This window comes from Metopolophium dirhodum, chromosome 1, assembly GCF_019925205.1.
Source record: "Metopolophium dirhodum isolate CAU chromosome 1, ASM1992520v1, whole genome shotgun sequence".
Lineage (NCBI taxonomy): Eukaryota > Metazoa > Arthropoda > Insecta > Hemiptera > Aphididae > Metopolophium > Metopolophium dirhodum.
Window position 1 is genome coordinate 68,137,115 of NC_083560.1, and position 21,267 is coordinate 68,158,381.

The 21,267-nt window shown below is 32.9% G+C and overlaps 1 protein-coding gene across 1 annotated transcript in view; it reads right to left on the bottom strand.

Moving 5' to 3' along the window:
* LOC132935725 (uncharacterized) overlaps positions 1–20,800 on the bottom strand; it is a 69,962-nt gene extending 49,162 nt beyond the window's left edge. Inside the window, exons 1-3 of the mRNA XM_061002340.1 lie at positions 20,433–20,800; positions 20,167–20,280; positions 12,056–12,479 (exon numbers count right to left, since the gene is read on the bottom strand). Of these exons, the coding sequence (XP_060858323.1) occupies positions 12,056–12,389 (334 nt within the window). The 5' untranslated portion in view covers positions 12,390–12,479; positions 20,167–20,280; positions 20,433–20,800. The remainder of the gene's footprint in view (positions 1–12,055; positions 12,480–20,166; positions 20,281–20,432) is intronic.
* Between the last annotated feature and the right edge of the window lie 467 nt (positions 20,801–21,267).

Sequence of the window (21,267 nt, forward strand, 5' to 3'; positions counted from 1 at the left end):
TGCCATTTTTTACTTATTTATATACGGCCGCCCTAAAACTAATTAACTCGACCTAATCATATAAGGTCCGGTGCAAAAAGGCATCCCCTACTACCTCGCCATGGAGAAACTTATGCCTATTTCATGCTCTAACACGCGGTGTTATGTATACGCATTACGCATATTGTAAAATAAATGTTGACCTATCGGCCGTCTCTCTCTCTCTCTCTCTCTCTCTCTCTCTTTAAAATTTATTTAATTTTCTGATTTAAAAAATTAGTCACGAAATCCTGCATGTCGTTTCGCGCACGATCGATGGATTCTGCAGGATACAATTTAATATAATATTTTAAACTCTGCGCCCGGACCAACGTACAACGTTTTCGGCGGTATCTCGTTGTCGATATAATGCGCGTACACCGTCGCGGTAGACATTCGCATTAACAAAAAACCGCCTTTATGATTGACGACGACCAAACCCCCCCCCCTCCCCTGCCACCGCTGACTGTATAATTATTACGTGCTATATATAATACGTATTAACGAGATATATAGTCGTCCTGCAGTGTATATACACGTATGGTGCATCTCGGCCGATAACGGTACGGTTTTTTATTTTTATTTTTATTTTTTTTTTTTATCAACTCTGTTGTTTCAGCGACACGCGACGACAATAATCGACGATCTCATCACTAGCGCACATTGTCGGTCGTCATCACCGCCGCGGTGTTTATCGACAAAATAACCACCCATCCCCCTCCTACCACTCGTGTACAAAGTCGGTCGTCTGTTTATTGCGCTTATCGTCTCCGGAGCTTGTTAAAGTCTCCGGGCGGTTGTCGTGATGCGAGTAAACACGGAGAGGCTTTAAATCGATCGAACTTCACTGCACAATCCCTAAATATCGTATTATTATTATTATTATTATTTGTGTGTTGTTATTAATAGTGTGTGGCGTAGTATTACGTTGAATATATATGCTATAGGGGGCGCGCGCGATACAAGCCGTAGAAATAAAATAACATTTAATATACGCAATATGTATTACACGCATGTTATTATAGCATAAGTGCCGAGGCAGCAGTAAACAACAATACAAAGACTACTAAAAATATTATAGTATAATTATCGACATATTAAAATATTAGAGAAAACAACTGTTGCAAATGCTGCAGACTATTTTTTTTAAGAACCAATTTTGCGGAAGCTAATTATTTTAAATGAACTGAAATATAAACATTTTAATGTCTTTCCTAGGTTAATGAATAGTGGTTATTAACAATCAGCAGACTGTAGAGACTATGGTTAACTTATGATAAAAGCTTATAAAGATTACATATTATTTATTGGGGCCGGAGTGGTGCAGTGGTCACGCAGTTGACTACGACTCACACAGTTATCGGTTCGATTTATAGCAAAGTGCAAAAAAATTGTGTGGTTCTACGCAACCACCAAAAATCCCCATGCTGTCGTCCGATTGCGTCATCCGGTTTCCAACTAGATCCCACTCCACTGGGAGTGAAGACCGCACATGTCTCCTCTTGGAGAAGGGGGGTAGTATCATGTATATAGTGATATATATACATAGATAAATAGATCACATGGTCTCCTTACTACCCACTCGTGATAAGCATTGACGAAGACCTTGAGGTCGTTTCAATGAACAAATACAAAAAAAAAAAATATTATTTATAAAATGTATTTTCTATTATTAGTGCTGGGATTGTCCTCTCAATCGCAAAAAAAATATAAAAAGCCTTGAAGCTCTTGAAAAATTTACTATAAAAATGAGTTTAAATATGTAATTCTTACTGTTAAATATCTATTTAAAAATTAGGAAATAAGAAAGTAAAAACACTGTGCATTTCATCTATTATAGGTGCATGTTCGAGATTATATCGAACCACTATATACCTACCTCTAGTCTCTACCAATATGCTTGATTTTATTCCAATAATACATTTTGTACATCAATGCTCGCTAGAAAAATAAATTGTGAAAAATGTGAAAAATGTGAAAAATGTGAAAATGCCATAAAAAGTCGAAGAAATCAAAATATGCAAAGTAAATATTATTAACATAATCAGTTTCACCTAAACACATTTTCCACTTACGGCGTTACGTTATACAACACTGGAAAAAAATTATTTTGTATCAACCCTAGTCCATTCCTATTAGTTATTATAAATAGTATTATATTAACCCATAGGTATTGACAAATTCTGTAAATTTATATTTATTTTTATTTATGAATTTATATCAAAGATTTATATTTATATTTTTATAAATTTTAACCTTGGTTTTCCTTGTAGTTTTTACGCTGAACACATTGCGTTTGAGAAAACGCATAGGATCTAATGTCACTATTAATAATAGTGTAGTAAAAAGCATAAATGCATTATTATAATATATTATCTAAATATCGTAAAATATGCGATAAAAGTATCAATATAAACCTATGTTTGATAAACAATCGACTGACGACTGAAAAGTCAGTGATTAAAATACTAAAATATATAACTTCATATACCTAGCCATAATAGGTAAGTAGACTAAAAATATTTATTATGTCTATTAACTGAAAAAAGAATAAATATTTAGTAGATAATAGACTCCCAAAAAGAAATTCTAATGAAAATTCACATATATGAGATAAATTAAAAGATATAAAAAAAATTTACGAGGATTATTTAACTATGAAAAAAGTAGGTTACTTATAAGTTATAACAGATATATTTTATAATAAAAAAAGGTGAGTAAGTGGATATCGCTCTGCTGTACAGTAGGTTACCATTGGATCACTGTAATGGATGGTGTTAAATTTGAATTCAATGATATAACATCATTGTATAAGAAAAACAATTCTGAGCGAAAACGGTCAGTCAGCCTATGATATTACTAAGTATATTTGATGATATTATTGTGAATAAAGTAATTTATAAATAACCTATTTACGTGAAGTCTTGTTTTCAATTTTCAATCCTTAGCTATAAAAGTTGAACATTTTATAAATTTTTAACTACAAAATAATTATTAAATTATAAATTTGATAAATGTTATCAAAATTTAAACTTTAAATGCTTATAAAAAAAAATTGTGCCTATGTATTTTTAATATTGTTCAGCCGCTATTGTAACAATATATCAGAAGTTTTGCATTAAATGTTTACGCTTTTTTACCCAACAAATAAAATTTTATTGATATTTATAGAAAAAAAAACGAAAAAAATTGAAAACTGACTATGTCCGTCAACAGCCCAAAAGGGTCAAATTATTTTCAAAATTGTACGGTGTATAGAAAGTACTAATATAAACATTCAGTGAAATTTTCAAGTATCTACAGTCATACGTTTTTTAATTACAACAAAATAAGAAAATCGTTACATGAGATATCGAGTGAATATCAAATGTTGTACAAATATGAATTTCAAACGCTCATAAAAATTTAATTTGACTTTCTTGTAGACATTTCTTTTTTTGATAAAGGTAGAAAAACTTATGGATAATCTTGTATTACATTTTCAAATCTGAGATGTAAAAAGAAAAATTTTTATGAATTCTCAACTCAAAATAATTTGCTAATTTTCGTGATTTTTCCGTATTTTGTCAAGATTTGAACTTTAAATGCTTATAAATAAATACTGTGACTAAGAATTTTTAATTTTTTTCATCTGCCTTTGAAACAATAACCTAGGAGCCTTCTATTAAATTTTCAAGCTTTTTTACCCAACAGATAAATTGCATGTACCTACAGTCATTTGTTTTAAAGTTGCACCAAAAACCAAAATTTCTCGAAGACAGATTTTGCGTAAAAATTCCCGTTTTTCCTTAATTTTTCTTTTGTTTTTCACGTTGCGTTTGAAAATTACTGAAAAGCTTTTACTTTTGACCCCTCAAAGTACCAACTATATTCACTTTCCTATCAGAAAAGTTACTGTTGAAGAAAATCCAAGCACTTTTACTATCCTAAAAGGTGATGACACAAAAAAAAACACACATCATTGTAAAATCAATATCGTTTCGCTCAGAATCTAAAAATTATAAATCTAACAAATGATTTTGAGAAATTGAAAAACGGAAGAAAAATGTATTTGCTTTGTATTATAAACCAAATTTTTATTTTTTTGTTGCTATATCTTGTTGTTTTTAAATAATATGCACATGCCACTTATTAAACATTAATAAAAAAAAATTAAATATATATTAATTAAGATTATTAATTGTTAATTATTATCGTGTTATGTTTATAATTATTATGTTATTAAATAATTAATTATTAAAGTATCTAATGTAATAAAAAATTATAACAAATAATGCTTAAAGTTACGTTTTGAGTTAATTCAAATCAATATAGTACATTGTATTACTAGTTGTTTCGAATCAACCGATTAATTTATACTTGTTAATAATTAGATTTCGTCTTAAGAGTGAAACCTAGAACAAAATTATTTTTTTGGTAATTTGGTTAATCTTTTACCCAAATATAATATAAAATTAACAATATTTTTTTGATAATGCATCAAAAACTGAGTACGACACTTCTATAATTCTATGATTGCGTGAATGTAGACAAATATCAAGAACATAATAGTTTTCAGTTTTTTCATTAACTGTTGTATATAAAACCGTAACGCAAAAAAAGATTATTGAATAATAACTCTGTAAAAGTGTTCATAATTTCAATTTGAATAAGTCACATTGACATCCATATTTAAATATTATTAGTTATTACATACAATTCGTTATTATTGGTACATTGGGTTCATAACTTGTTTTCAAATTTTAACTCCAATAAATGCAATGAGTATAGTCTTCTGCTTTAATACACACGTTATCGGGAGCAGAAAGTTATAAACGTAGTCGTGGTTTTGCATGTGGCAATTTAAAGGGAAATCAAGAAGGGTATTTGTTTTGACATTTTATAGTAACATTAAATTTTTTATTGTTCAAAATTAACTATTGTAACAAATAATAATTTAATATTATTAAATTGCAGTCGAAATGACGGAAAGTTCTGTTATACTATATAGAGTTATTCTACTGTTGTTTGTTTCAGTTCTACGTAGTTAAAATTTAAAAAAAAAACAACACGGAAGTCGCTTTGCTGTATAGTAGGTGTCGAGTGTGCCTCATCAGTGTCTATAAATCATTGTATAAGATAAAAACTATTCTGAGTGGTGGCAGGCCTACATTTCCAAAGATATTTTATATTGCTATTAGTAATATTATTTTGTTTTTATAAATACAATAGGTTAAATTAATTTTTCCAAAAATGTTGATTGCCATAAGAACAGCATAATATGAGGAACCTTGAATTTAATTGTTAATCCTTGGCTATAAAAATTCAAAATGAATAATTGTATGAATATAAAAATATGAAAGTTATTTTTTACTACACAACAATTTTCAAATGTATGTGGTTTGTCAAAATTTAAACATCAAATGACTATTAAGATAATGTTTATTTTCTAAGTTTTCCAATTCCTATATGTATACATTATGAAGGATCTTGTATTATATTTATAATTTGAACAATTTTGTATCAATATAAATCACATAAAAAGGTGAACATTTGTTATATCTGTAAATAGATCGAAAAGATCAAAAATATTTTGAAAATGTAAATTATATTATTATATCTAAAAAGATATTTATTTCCTAAAGTATCAACTAGTTCGAAATTTACTACCAGAAAACACCATAAGAGTTCAAGATTAAAAAAATTGTACTATTCTAAAAGGTAATAAAACAAAAAAAAACCTATAATTGTTGTGCCGCGCGTTGAATATACCTCCCCTCAGAATATAAAATATCAGATTTTTGTTACAAAACCGATAATTCGTCACAAATTCATTAGCCTTAAAATGTAATTAAAACATAATAATCCTGGCCTACACCCGCCGCGCCAGTATTGTATAATATCGGTATGTGGCCTACTATATACCTACACGAATCGGTTAAATGCATGATGATCAATATAACCACTCATTTGCAGCAATGACCCGTCTGAATTTGTTTTAATTATTACCGAACACATAATTAAACCGAATACACACCGGACAAAATATGCAGTATTCGATAGAAATTTTACTAAAATATTTAGGTATTACTTTGGTATCACACATAATTCGAGGTGAGTGCATTTATATAATTTATGGGTAATATGTACATTAACACATTATACAATACATATTAAATAATATATCAAGTATATTATATATATTTAAATTAAAATTGTACATCATATAATATTAATATAAGTACCTACAGGACTATAGAGACGCGATGGAGTTAGTGCAATATAATATATTATATACATATAATATTACTACAGGAGAAAATAGGCGTATTTATTCATCGGGGTAGACAATTCGAATATTCCGTTTACTTTACCGTGGGCACAGCGGGCGATGCTCAAGACGAACTCGTTCACTCGAACGACCCTCAATGATCGGGACGAGCGACGATATAAACGGTATAAACGATATCCTCGCCCTCTATATAATATCGGCTGTGCCGCTCGCCAGACCGCACACCGCTATAGTTCGTTTAAAAAATAAATAATATAACCTTCGTCGTACTGTAATACGTCTTTCCCCGCTGCTGGTGACTAATCATCAACCACCGCCGCCGCCATGTCCCTGCGTGATGTTCGTCTAGCTTCTCTCTTGTTCGTCCCCCATACGTTATTACACACACAGTATGCGGGTTACCTCCACGCACCACTAAACCGCCGCCACCGCCCGTACAATGTATACCTATGTATGTACGTATGTATATATGTATGTATGTACGTATTTACGTATGTATGTATGTACGTATGTATGTACCTATGAATGAAGAACGTATAGAAACGTCGGTATATATGCGGGCACTCGTGAAATAATTTTCCTCCTCAAACGACATTTGGCGCTAATTCACCGGGCGCTGTATAATGGTGCTCCAACTGCGCGGTATAAATCCCTATCGTTGTCGGCGGCGGTTTAGTTTGCGGCACCCGAACGTGATGAAAAACCAAAACCCGTCGAAACCGCAGCTATATTATATTATATTATAATATTCGATATTGTAATTGCATATTATTATTATTATTAAAACGATGTATATAAATATATATTATGTATAATACTGTATACAGTGCACGTCGCGCGGCGCAACACCGCCGCGACGTCGTAAATATCTTGTGAGGTATGCGTCTGCTAGTGACGGCGCGCCGAACGAAAAAACGTATTACAATCAACGCCCCGCAGGAGTCGCCGACGGTGGTGTTGGCGGCGGCGGCGGCGGCGGTGGACGTACGAAGTTTTAGCGGACTCGCGGTCCCGGATCGCCATGCACGGTGGGGACCTACCTGTATTAAACGTGTATAGTAATACCGGAAAATGCGTTTGGGGTGGGCCTTTTTTTTTTTTGCGACCGGATATTCTGATAATATTGTGGAACTCTCCGTTTCGGCGGCGATTATCGCGAAGTTTAGATGTTCTTTTTTGTTGCCGGTCCCGCCACGTCCCGAGCCACGCTATACCGACAAACCTTCCCGCACAGTGCATTATACTATATTATTACACGCCATACTATTATGTATACTATTACATTATTACTTACCCATCACCGACTGCGCCCGCGGTTTGACTGTCGAAACGATCATCGCGGTCCGACAAACCAGCACCGGTGTTGCGAATAATAACGCGGGACCTCCGAAGAAGAAGAAGAAGAAGAAGAAGAAGAAGAAGAAGAAGCATAATAATATAATAACATGTACACGTATATATATATATACGGCGGCGGTGGTTTTTGCTGCCCGTCCACCGCGCGCGCGACACGAGCAACGCGAAAAGTTTTCTTTGCCGTTCTCCCTCCGCCCGGCCTTCATCTCGTCCGTTCGCGACTCATGAATACTAAAGCGCATCCATCATCACCACTTCCACCGCCGCGTATATATATATGTATAATATGTGTATTATATTTGTACATGAAATATATGAATACGCGAATAACGCGTTACTACCCCACGCGCGTGCAACACAAACAATAACGGAGTAAATACGACAGCGGCCTCTTCTCTTTATAGTTTATATTATATATATACTCTTCTCGCCGCCGGACGTTGTTGACTAAAAACCGTAGTGATCATTTAAACGACACGTCGACTGTCGGCTTTTAATTTACCCCGGGCGACGACCGCTGCTGCCGCTGCCACTATATCGCAATAATAATAATAATGTACTCTAGGCGCGCACGCACATAATATTGTTATACTATTATTATTATTGTAGTTTTTTTTTTTTTTTTTTTATTATTATTTTTCACTTCAGACAACAAACGCCGCGGCGGATTTTGCGTTTTTCACATATTACTATACACCGTGTCCTCAATCGTTGTTCGCCTTTATTTGCACATACGTGTGGGGTGGGCCGGGTGGTATGTAACGCGCACACCGCAACCGTATATTATTGTGTATATATTTTCACGTACGCACCGGTGCTTTTCGCGTATTCTGTCGCACGGCGAGCGGATGAAATTGGCGACGGGCGGGAGAGCGACTCGGCAATCAAACGGCTGCCGACGATGATGTAGATCGACATAAACTAACCTTCACCGCCACCCACCACCCGCCAGCCCGTACATATCGCGTCGTGACGGCGTTACGTACCAATAGTACCTACACGTAAGTTGTCGCCTCCATTTGATTCCTACACCTCCACTCGCCTCCGACGCGTACCTATATACCTGTGTGTGTGTGTGTGTGTGTGTGTGTGAGTATATATATATATATAACATATATATATACGCATGTGTGTCTGTGCATATATATTTATGAAAACGCTAAACGTATTTACTCCATTCGGCTCGTCACCGTCACTACGCCGCCACCGCCGCCGCCGCCGCCGCCGCCACCTCCACGGTAGTTTTATCATTATTCTAGTAGTTTACGACGCGTACGACAGCGGTTCGTTTAACAAACAATAATCCGTTTATTTTTATCGCGCCAGCGCGTGTGTGGTATTGGATTCGTCGTATACTATATTATATGTCTATATATTATGCACTACCACGCGAAATTTCCGTCATATATATACGAACGGGCTACACGAGACTGTTTACCTAAATCGAGACCGGTGAATTGATTCCGGGGCAATTACGAGGTATGCATGAGTTGATTCCCTTTTTGTTGTATATCAGTGAAAAACGAGAGAAAAGAAGTATTTATGAGGGAAATGACGCATAAATATTCAACCAAAACCTCATTGGCAGTTACCAATTTTTGAAAGAGATGTGTTTCAAATGTTTACCTTTCCCTCAATAATCCCATACTTTATGAAAAAAAAACCAACTATGACAATGATTGACAACATTTAATAACTAAATCAAATAAGTTTAACCTACTTTTATTAGTCATGGTATAGCGCATATAGTACATCAAAATATGACAATTTATCAAATTTAATAACTAATGAAAGAAATGTTGTTAAACTGGTCTTAAGAGAACGCAAATAAGCTGAAATTTGGGCATAAACTATATGTGTGTTGGTATAATCAATTTAAATGTCCTCCAGGGCCGGATTGGTTAGGTGAGCTACCGATAAAATCTCGGTGAGCCGTTTAAAGTTTGGGCCGGTCGTGTGAGTGAAAATAAATTCATGTTTAAAATACGATTGCCCACCTATAAGCTCGTAATAATTATAGACGTAATTTTAGATCACTGAATATGTAAATGGGCCGCTTATAGAAGTGAAAATTTATATGGGCCGATACATACCAATCCAGCCTTTACGTCCTCCAAATGATCTCGGGAATCAATTACCTAATACTAAAAGTAAATAAGTCTAGGGAATCAACTCATTTATACCGATGTACCTGCCTATGCAATAGCTGGTATATTTGCCGATAATAACTCCTGTTCTCTAACACGATTAGGTAAAGTATGGTGCACTTATAATCTTAGAGATGGACTGCGAACACTATACCACGAAACAGATTGGATACTATATTTGCTGTTTTAAAATTTCACACGATACTTCATGGTTTCCGGCAATCACATGAATCGCTCCACCCGAGCAGTTCGATAATAGATAATGGTTTTTATGAGACACGGGAAGACATAAAAGTATATAATTTGTATTGCACGCATAATGAAATACAATATAACGACATTGTAAAATAAACTAGATAAGAGGTCTGGAAAACACGATGTATATATAGCAGAGATGCGCCCTAGCTCATGCCCATTGACAACACTTCAATCCGTTGGACTCGGTAAAAAAAAAATACCTATACGTTTTGTGCGGATATGTTGGTATATCTATAGAGTATGAGTAGTAAGGAAAATAAAGCTAATACTAACATCATAATATAATATGATAGGTACCCATGTAATTATATTTTATTATATAATACGCGTTCCTACAGTCCAGGGCTTTAAAGGGATATGCGCGGTTATATGCGTCAGTTATCTAATTTAACGTATATAATATACGCGTATGTAGTAAGAATACATGATATGGGAAACGGGAATATGTATATAAAAACATTTGAGTGTATAATATAATGTACACTCGTTCAGAAGACCAATTATTTGAAAACAAATTAATTGCAAAGGTTATTTATACCTGAATACAACATTGCACCCACATGCAATAAAACATATCAGTAGTACTTATCATGTATTATACTATATTAATACATCATAAACCTTGTAAAAGATTGAAAAAGAGATAAATAGTGTTTTTTACGAACAATTGTAATTATAACTTTAATTTACCTAAAACTTAATTTTTTTAATCCATATTGCTTCAATTAATATTTGAAGTTCTAAACTACTATTATTAATTGTATGTGATTTATTTTGATGATCAACCAATCAAAGATTTCAAAAAATATTACACAAAAAAATCTATGTTTACAGTTATGAATCACTGAAATGAAAAATCACGGAAATATCGGTGTGTAATGTGTATACACATATTATTTCATTCTTTTTATTGACTGTGCAACTTTGTTATTAGTAAATACATTTATTGTGCATTTCTGTAAAAAAGTGATGAAAAATATATACCTAAAATACGAACAAACTTAATATAAACCAGATGAAATTTCCAGTTGAAACTTCAAAGAAAACCCAAAAGAAAGTTCGTATTTCCGAAATAAAAGTGTGCGATATTTATTTATACATTTATCTTATCTTGAATATAAAACTACCTATGTGAAATTAGATGGTGATTTTTTTTTTGGCAAGTGCATGTGGTATTAAAAGTTGCTGGCTACGTCACTGATGATGTCAAAATTGAACAGTTAACTGCATTTTATGTCATTGTCAGCATTATTTGAAAAAATCTAGTGAAACTGTAAACCTTATTTAAGATCGGGGAATTTAATAATATGATTATACAGTAATATAAAATAACGACATTGTAGTAACATTTTTAAAATTAGTTTACTGTATAATATCCACAGACTATAAGCTTTGCGCGTCTAAAAATGACTTATAATTTATAATAATAATATCAATAGTTGTTACTGTAACATAATATTCATTCCATAGCATCGAGAAAATATATTTTCCTATTTAAGTTTAAATTATTAATGAAATGTTGTGAATTTATCGCTTTGTCATTTACGTTTCAAAATAAAATATATCTTTTATTTAATTTTCAAGGTATAGTAGACATTATTAGATCTGTATCTAAAATGTAACATATAAAATATAGGTAGGTACCTACCCGATGCATAATATAATAATATCAGTCAAACGCCTATGCTTTGCGGATGCAAAGGATAAATATTGAGGATACTGTAACGCTCGTCTCTATTGTCAATATAATAATATGTTGTACAAATGTAGTTATTAAGTTTCACTTAATACTTTGATTTGTTAATATTATCTAATATCTTCATAGTCTATAATAGGTATATCGTTTTATACCATATTATAAAAGTCATTTAGAATTTGGCACGCTCTAACGGTATCCGTAGGTCCGTTGTACATACAAAATGTCGTATAACACCCTAACACACAAAACGATACGGCATGCAATCGCTTTTCTGAAAACTATCGTAAATCGAATCTCTAAAATTACCTGGATCGTCCTGGTCCAGCTGATCTTCGCGTTCCTCTTTACTGCTGTCGTCTTCTGTATTAGCCGGGTCGTCATCGTTGTCGTCGTCGTCGTCGTCGTCGTCGTCTCCGTCACCGTCGTCATCGTCGTCACCCATGGAGTCATAAGTCGGTTCCGACGGACTATCCTCCGGATAAGGTTTGCGATCCTGCGTGGCCGACGAAAACCGTAACGGCATCGGTGGCTGTCCCTCTCTGCCGGCGGACGCCAACCCCAAACTCCGGACGCCGTTGTCGAGCGATAGGGACGCGATCAGTGCCACGGTGCAGCAGGCCATCGTCACGTACGTAGTCATAATATAATGAATATTGCACAGCTAAACGTATCAGCGTGCGTGATGGCGATATATCGTCTTATTTCGGCGTGTACTCGTCGATGCGTGAATCTATAATCAATAACAAATATCGGAGGGTGGTGAGACGGTGTATATTATGTAATATATATATATATATATATAGATGTGGGTGTGGGGTGCTGGGGTGTGCGTGTGCGTGGAAAAAATAAGAAGAAAAAAAATTGTTTATAACGCAATAATAACCCGATTTTTATCGGCTAAACAACCGTTTTTTGGCCACTCGCCAACCGCCGTCGTCCGCGTCGCCGTCGCCGCCGTCATTACGATATATAGTGTTGTAGGACTCGTCCCCTCGACCCCGCGACAATCGTCCCGTCCGTCCCCTGTCCGTACCCGGGCCCGCTACTGTATAATAATAATAATAATAATATATACTAGGTAGATGCGATTGTCGCGTGCGCCGGCAGGCAGGTCATTAGCGGCGCGACGGTGCGCGGTCGACGCATACGAGCGTTTAGACCGGACATTGCCGCTGCCGCGGCCTGCAAAGGATATGAGAATGGAGCGACGTATGCGCAACACTTCCGTATTAAACCGCTCACGCTGACGCTATCGGGGTCTCGGTGAACGCGCGCGCGCACACACACACACACACGCGCACACCGTTGCGTGCCTAAATAATGCATTACTCCGTTTGTTTGTGTTGGCGGACGAAAAATATACAGATACGGCCGCAGCGACATGGCATGTACATCACAAATATATTACATGATATGATATGCATATATTATATTTATCACGTCGCATAATGTTATACATACGGGGTGATTCACCGCCAAGCATGTTCGCCCCTTTTTTTTCTTCTTCAGTTATTCAAAATCTGGTTTTTTGGAATTTTTCAATAAACCGCTTGAAGACCGCATATTTTCAAGTTCCCGAGATATTTGTTTTGGTCTACTTAAGGAGTGTCACGTGGAGATACAGACGTTCGCTTTTCGAATGAGAACCCCCATCCCCCTTTCTACCATGTCTACTGTAATATTTTTAAAAAATTTGACGTACCAAAATCTAACTTCAAAACCATGGTACAGTTTTCGAGTAATTAAACTTTATATACTAAGGATAATAGGTCCGTAATATTGGGTTTAAAATTTATGGGAGCTATGGTGGTTCAAACATTTTAGTAGGTAATTTATATTTTATATTAATCCATCGACATTTTAATTTTTAAAAATGGCACATATGACCAAGTATAATCTAAATCCAATATTACATCTATTTTATATTTTTGTAATACCATTTTTAAAGAATGTTATCCTTATAAGTATAAACATATAAACATTTAAATTATTATATAAACATTTTAATAATCGAAAAACTATACCTACTCGTTCTAATTTTGAATTAGGTACATGCACATTTTCTACAAAAAATATCTACTAAATAATATACGGTCAAAAAGGTACTGAGAGGGGGGGGGGGTGAAATAAAAATAATAATTAAAGAAAAATATGGTGGTGAGCATGTTTGGTGAAACACCCTGTATGTAAATATGAGCGTATGTTTGGGTGTTGGTTGTACGATCATCACGTCATTATTGTTATACTTGTCAGATACAGTAGGTACCCCAGTCCCTAACCCAAGATACAAGCCAATGGCGTGGAGGTGACGACTTTAATAATAATAACATAATAATATACGATTACCTATATTCATAAATATATGTATATAATATACAACTTACGCGGTATACAATTAGTTTTATTTTTTTCCCAACGAAACTGAACTAGGATTATATTGCATTATATTACACTGCACGTTTAAATAAATAATATAATTTATTATATTATACTCCATTCCAATACATTGGTTCTATAATGGTTTTTAGTTTTAAAAAAAAAAATACCTACGTAGACGAGTGTTCTAGAAACATAATGTCGTCTTTATTACATTTTCTTGACTTTTGGTGAAAATCGTGGCATAGAATCGTAGAAACTTACGAAAAAACTGTGTATGCAATTTCCTATAAATTTTCCATCAGGTCGTTAAACGTCCCATATTTGAAAACGCATTTTATAGACGGATATAAAATTGTTCTAAAATTTTCTTATCCCATATTTTTTCATTAGAAATCGATAATAAATATTTTTCTGAAATTCATAAAATAGTAAACTTTACATTGTTTCGTAACAGCTAACCAAACTTACTGGGAAATGATTATGAATTTATTATATTTACCATGTATTAAAATACATCACAACTAAAATAAAGTTACGGAGACTTAAAATGCGCATTTATATTATACTACCTCCATAAACTTAAAAGTTTAATAATTTAATAATAAAAATTAATTTGTAAATTTGAAGTTTTTTTATACTATAAAATAGGAGAAAACAGAAAACTACTAAAAACTCCTCTTGGTATCTTTGTTAGAATACAATATAAATTAATCGTAGTTAATATGATAATTATTCACACCCATTCATGTGCTTTACCCAAAACATCTAACGAGGGCCTAAAATTGTCGCAGTATAATACAACAATAATCGTATAAAAGAATACCCGCTGTTAAAATGTTAACCTTCAATTATTATAATTTTTTTAATTCAAACTATATAGATATGCGATAATATACGCTTAACCAAATAAATTTGTTTTGAACCTATATAATACATTTGTACCTATATACCTATATATCCATATATACTATTTATATAGGTACTGTTTATACAACTACCTATATAATAACTATATTGCTGGAATAAACGACTAAATATTATAGTCTGTTGTGATGATAGTACCTATAATACGATACATATTGTAATGGCAATATATTTTATCAAAATAAATGACAATTACTTAATTGTTATATTTTGATAATACACCATCACATAACTATCCACTACACATCTACCTACACATATATTATAATATTATGGTATAGTAGTATTTATATAGTTCCTATAAGAATCACCTGTTTTAGTGAGGTGAGGTTTTTTATTTTTTTAAATAATTGTGTTTATCGATAGAAATTTTGGAATTTTTGTAATATTTCAATACACGTATTCTACGACGGTAAAATAAATAATATTTATACTTTTTTTTAAATGTTCTAATAGAATATAAAAAAAAAATACAAAGGTACATATTGTTAAACATTATAGCATTATCATACTTTATTGATTTATATTATTATGATATAAATTTTTCTTAATGTCAAAAGTGTGTATATTACGTAATAACAATAAGTTTAGGTGACAATCATTATAAATAATACAAAAAAATACACAATAGGTAGCTTGTTATTTTCATTCAATTATATATGATTTACTATTATTTGTATTTTGTATACAAATATTATATTACACCTAACCAGTTGAGGTACCCATGTAATATAAACTATATTATGACAGTAGCAATATTTAACACATCGTTCGATTGAGCGTGACTGGTTCTAGGTATATTCAACTAGCGTATGTACACTTAAATAACGTAATTTTGTGCGTTTTCACCTCCCCAAATTTTATATTCGGGACAGCACTGCGTAGGATTACTTTTATTACTATATTCGTTGCTGCGGTCGGTACCCCGCATATACACTATGGATGATACCACCAAAATTCCACTACCGCGCGAGCTGGTTTCTCTCCATCCGCTGACTCTGCTATTGTATTTAATGTATTAATGTATATAATAACAACAACTATAAAATAAGGTAAATAATATTAGTGACGGTCCCTTGAGAGTGTATGCGCGCGTCGTGGATTATGCGGTTGATACTCGTAATTATTATTGTTATATTATGCTTATGCTACTATATAACAGCCATATTACGACTAAGTCCATATAACTTTATTCTGACATCGCCGCGTTACGTATACGTAATTTATGCGTCAGTGTGATATTTTTTACAACTAATTAGTAATTTATTATATTATTTAAAAATTGAAAAAGCTGATTTAGTTGAAAAAAAAAAGAAAGAAAATTAACAATAGATGTTTGACAATAGAGGTAATCTGTTGATACTGTGTATATATGTATGAATGTTAATTGTATATATTCCTTTGCACGTTCACCAAAACTGGATTGGAGGGAGGGTTTACGGTGGCAAAGCAAAAAGCCATAATATAATAATAACAATGACGGCAGTAGTAAAAAAAAGTACTAACAGCAGTATAGCGACGGCAGTAAAATAATAATCGTAAACATAGTAGCAGTAGCATAGTAGGTCTTATATAGTCGGAGGGTGTGGTGAAAAGTAAAACAGAAAGAGGAATATAGGCAGAGGGGCCGTGAAGGTAACATTAACGCCGAATAACAGTTATTCGAGTGAAAAAGTTTTTCTTCTCGTGCCTAAGTCTGGACACATGGCATTGTTATATATTTCGATTTTTGAGTAAAGTAGTTAATGCTAGTGTCTAGCACCCGCAACCTGTGTTATAAAAACAAATTGATAGTCATACATAAAGTTAATATAAATAAATATCTATATTAAGATATAGTGTTATTATTAAGAAATGAGAGTTGAGAATTGGGAATTCAATGCGACAATAACGGGTTGTATACTTGTATATTATAGCTTCCGCATCTTGTGATAAATTATTTTAACCAACAAAAATTAAATTTTAGATACCTATTAATGATTATATTATATAATCAAGATAATCAAGATAATTTATATCATTTATGATAAACTACATATTACAGTAGTAGGTATAGAACATAAAATTACATTGTCTAATATGAAATTTATTAAAACGAAGACACAGAAATATTTGATGTTATTACGTCTTATTAGTTATTAGTTAATAGTTATTTCCTTATTATTAATATAATATACTTAACCAACCATAATCGCAAATACTGATTTTATAATGATCTATGTGTTAAATGTTTATACTAATTTTATTTTACTAAAAAAAAAGGAAAAAAAGTAAGAAATCTTGGAAACTATAATTCAGCACTAAGACTATTCATTGCAGATTATAATATAATATAATATGTAATGCTTATTTTTTTAATTTCTCATTAGAGATGTCAACAATTTCAAATAGATGAATGGTTAATAAATATAATCAAGATTTCGCTTACAAAAAAAAATTAACCGTAATTATAATAAGTATAATTGTTTTTTCTTACATTAAAATAATAACATAATTGATTGCGTATACATTGTAATGTATGTACTATACTTATATGTACCTAATAGTCCTACTATTTAGTTATGAAATTGATGAACTCATAGATCAGTGATCACTTGTCTTCAGATTGTGAAGTATGTCGATACCTAAGTGTATTAATTCTAAAACTTGTTTCTAGCTATACAAACTCATATTATATATATATATAGGTACCGCAGATGGCTGTAACTAATAGAATTTTTTTTTTTAAGAGCATTATTCATTTCATTCGGGGTCCGACATTTCGGGTTTGGTTATGTATTTACACAGTTAATATATTTAAATTCAAAGGACATCAAATAATAAACAAAATATTAAATATTTTTAAAAGTTAATCATATCATAAACTTTGGGCTTAATTAATATTTTGATACACACGTATTATTCTACAGTAATAATAGACACAGTTACAATGTGTAGTTTTGTTTTAATATATATCATTCTAAAAATGCTATACAATTCTAAACTAGGATTTAAAAAAAAACAATACGTTAATATAATAATAAGCATTGTACTTTTACAGCTATTTTGTCATTCTACTACTATAATATTAACGATGATTGAACTCCAGGCCCAGAACGTAATAAATCCGAGTTTTAAACATAACTATTGCGTTTTGTAATATAGGTTTACTAATTATTTTCACTACTATAATATAAATCTATTGCCATCTACGTATGTATATATGAGTATATAAGTAATAAAAGTAATTCAAAATGTATAACACAACATTATATGCGATGTATACAACGTCATACTTAATTATTTTACAACTAAACAAGAAAAGAGAAAATTTAACGGAATAATGGAAAACAAAATCGCCTCGTAAATTTTCAACCAAAGGAGGGACTCACATGTTGTAAAAATTAAAATGTGTGAATGTATTTCCAAAATTGGTCTAAACGAAAAATATCCTATTTGTTCTTGTTCGTAAACACATTTTTATTTTATTACTTTACCAGCTTACCACGCACGTATTCATTCCTTAAAATTTATTTTATCTCATTTTCTATTATTCTGTAAACTTAAACAAAAATAAAAAGAATAACAAAATTAAATTTTGACTATCACCATAAAAAATCATCATGAGTTATAATATATTTTAATGAAGATTTAAATTTGTACTTCATAAAATAGTCGCTTTCACAAAATGCATTTTAATTTATGTGTATGATCACATTGTTTGATAAATTAATAACATTATTATCAAACAAAATTTAAAACATTGTTATTGTAATAAAAAAAATGTAATTTAACTCCTGATATCCAAACAATTTGTTTCTTATTAACCGACTTAATGAATTTGTATACTGAACAATACAATTATACTTATTTCATTAAAAACTTTGTTCCCTCAAAAAGTATAAAGAATTATTATCTCCTGCAGCTTAATATTTTACTCGTGTCGTCAAGCTTTGCATTTATATTATAGGTATATATTATGTATGTATCATGTATATAATAATGAAGGTATATGTATAACTTCGATAAAAAAAATATATATTAACGTATTAAATCTAGTACGTTCTACATAATATGTATAATAGCGATTGACATTGATAACAATAATAAAAATATTACACTGTATCATTATAATATTATTATAGCTACAGACCACGGTTAAAAATGTTCAAGAGACGGAACGCGGAGAGTTAAATTATGGTATTCAAATATTATAAATTTATAACTATTATATTGTCTATGGGGGCCGACGTTGTTACTAGGTATTTATTTATACTATCACGAATAAAATATTATATTGACCTCCTCCACCGTTATTTTATTATAAGGTAGCAAGTAATAGCCACGTCCCGGACGTTGCGATGTCGAGACCGGGAATACTACAAAAGAGAATAATATAGTAGCTGTAATACGAATACGTCGCTAGCCTCCTTTTATTTATTTAACTTTTGATTTTTATTTCTTTCTCTCTTTTTTTTTTCTTTTTGTGGGAGCGTGTGCTTACATCATATATATATATATATATATATCTATTTATACACAAACACACACACACACGTGACTACATGTATATATATATATAATATATATAATATATATATAAACGGTAGGAGATGCAGCGAGAAATACAGTAGTAATAATAACAAGTGCGAATCTCTACTGCGTGTTTCCGTCGTTGCAACGATAATAGTAATAGTAAAGAAATAAAAGAGGAAAAAAAGTTTAAAAGAAAAATAATAATAAAAAAAAAAAAAGTTTTTATTATTATTATTTTTTTTTTACGTGTAAGTATATAATATAAGGTACAACACGTAGCGATAGTTAGCCGGCGAAGGAAGTCTTTGCGGGCCGGCAGTAAACGTCGTCGTCAACGGTGTAACGGTGTACACACACTACACAATATAATATAAATATCAAAAGCAGTGAAACTCTATTTTGTTTATATACGCGCGCACACACATTATATAGATAGTCAATTTGGCACGTAAATATACGACTCAATTACACGTACGGTGTATAATAAATACAACATTATAGTTGTACACCGATATGTTATTATTATTCCGATATTATATAATATTACGAGTAGTGAGTACTATAATATTATTATAGATCAAAATTAATATACTACTCACTTTAACCGCGACCGGCGTGCGATCCATCATCGAAGTCGAGCTCGTCGCGCGATCCCTCGACGCTGTCGTCCGCCAGCTCGGTCATCATTGCCACGCCGCTTTCCGCGGGAAAATCTAAAAAGACATCGGACTTTTTTTTTAATAAATCGTTCGATTGCGATCGTCAATCGCAGAGGTACACCGCCGTAATAATATAGCGTTATAATATTTTAAACGTATCATTATTATAATACGTTACATTATAAATGTATCGAGTGTGTATTTACCAGGTATATTGTGTCGAGTCGTTACATTTTGATGGGGGAAAAAAGATCTTTTTAATAATTGATCGCGCGTGTTACGATTTAATAACAATAATATCAGTAATAATAATTATTATTCAAATAATCATATTATATTATATTAGATTGTGTACGTCATTACGACGATAATAATTAATGTCCCAAGAAACGGTCATAATAATACGTTATCACATAATATATTATTATTGTAATGTCGTGTCAGTGGCGTGTTGAGTTAAACGTAAGACTTATTGAAGTTATTAAAGTCGCGGAGACGCGACGGCGTGCGCTGCAGGGCCGAGGCGGCGAGCACCCCGTGACTCTGCGGGCCGACGATTGGAGGGAACTGACGACGACACCACGACGGACGCTCGCAACCGAACCGATGCTGCCGCCCGCCCGCCCGTCCGGCGACGGCAACACGCGCGCACCGCGCCTCCAGTCGTCGGTGTACCCAGCGCCGCGAACGGGGGCGCTCCGGCTGTCGACGGTGGAAATGTAACGGCCACCGCGGTGGTCGTCGGCGCGACGCTCTTCCGGTGCCGATCGCTGGCCCGCGGTCCGGTCCTGCCGCCGCTGCAGGTGCACTGTCCGTCGCGAGTTAATCTCCGCCGAAGAACGATCGCGACGACAACAACAACAATAATAATAATAATACAATAACGACAATAGCCGCGGATAAAATATACACCTCGACACCAATACCCGCAGCTGTGGCGACACCGCGATCCGGGATTAATCGAGAAACGATCGCCGCCCCGGAGACGTCTTATACGAGATGATACCGTTTATATCGGAGAGGCGAATAAATGTTATACAG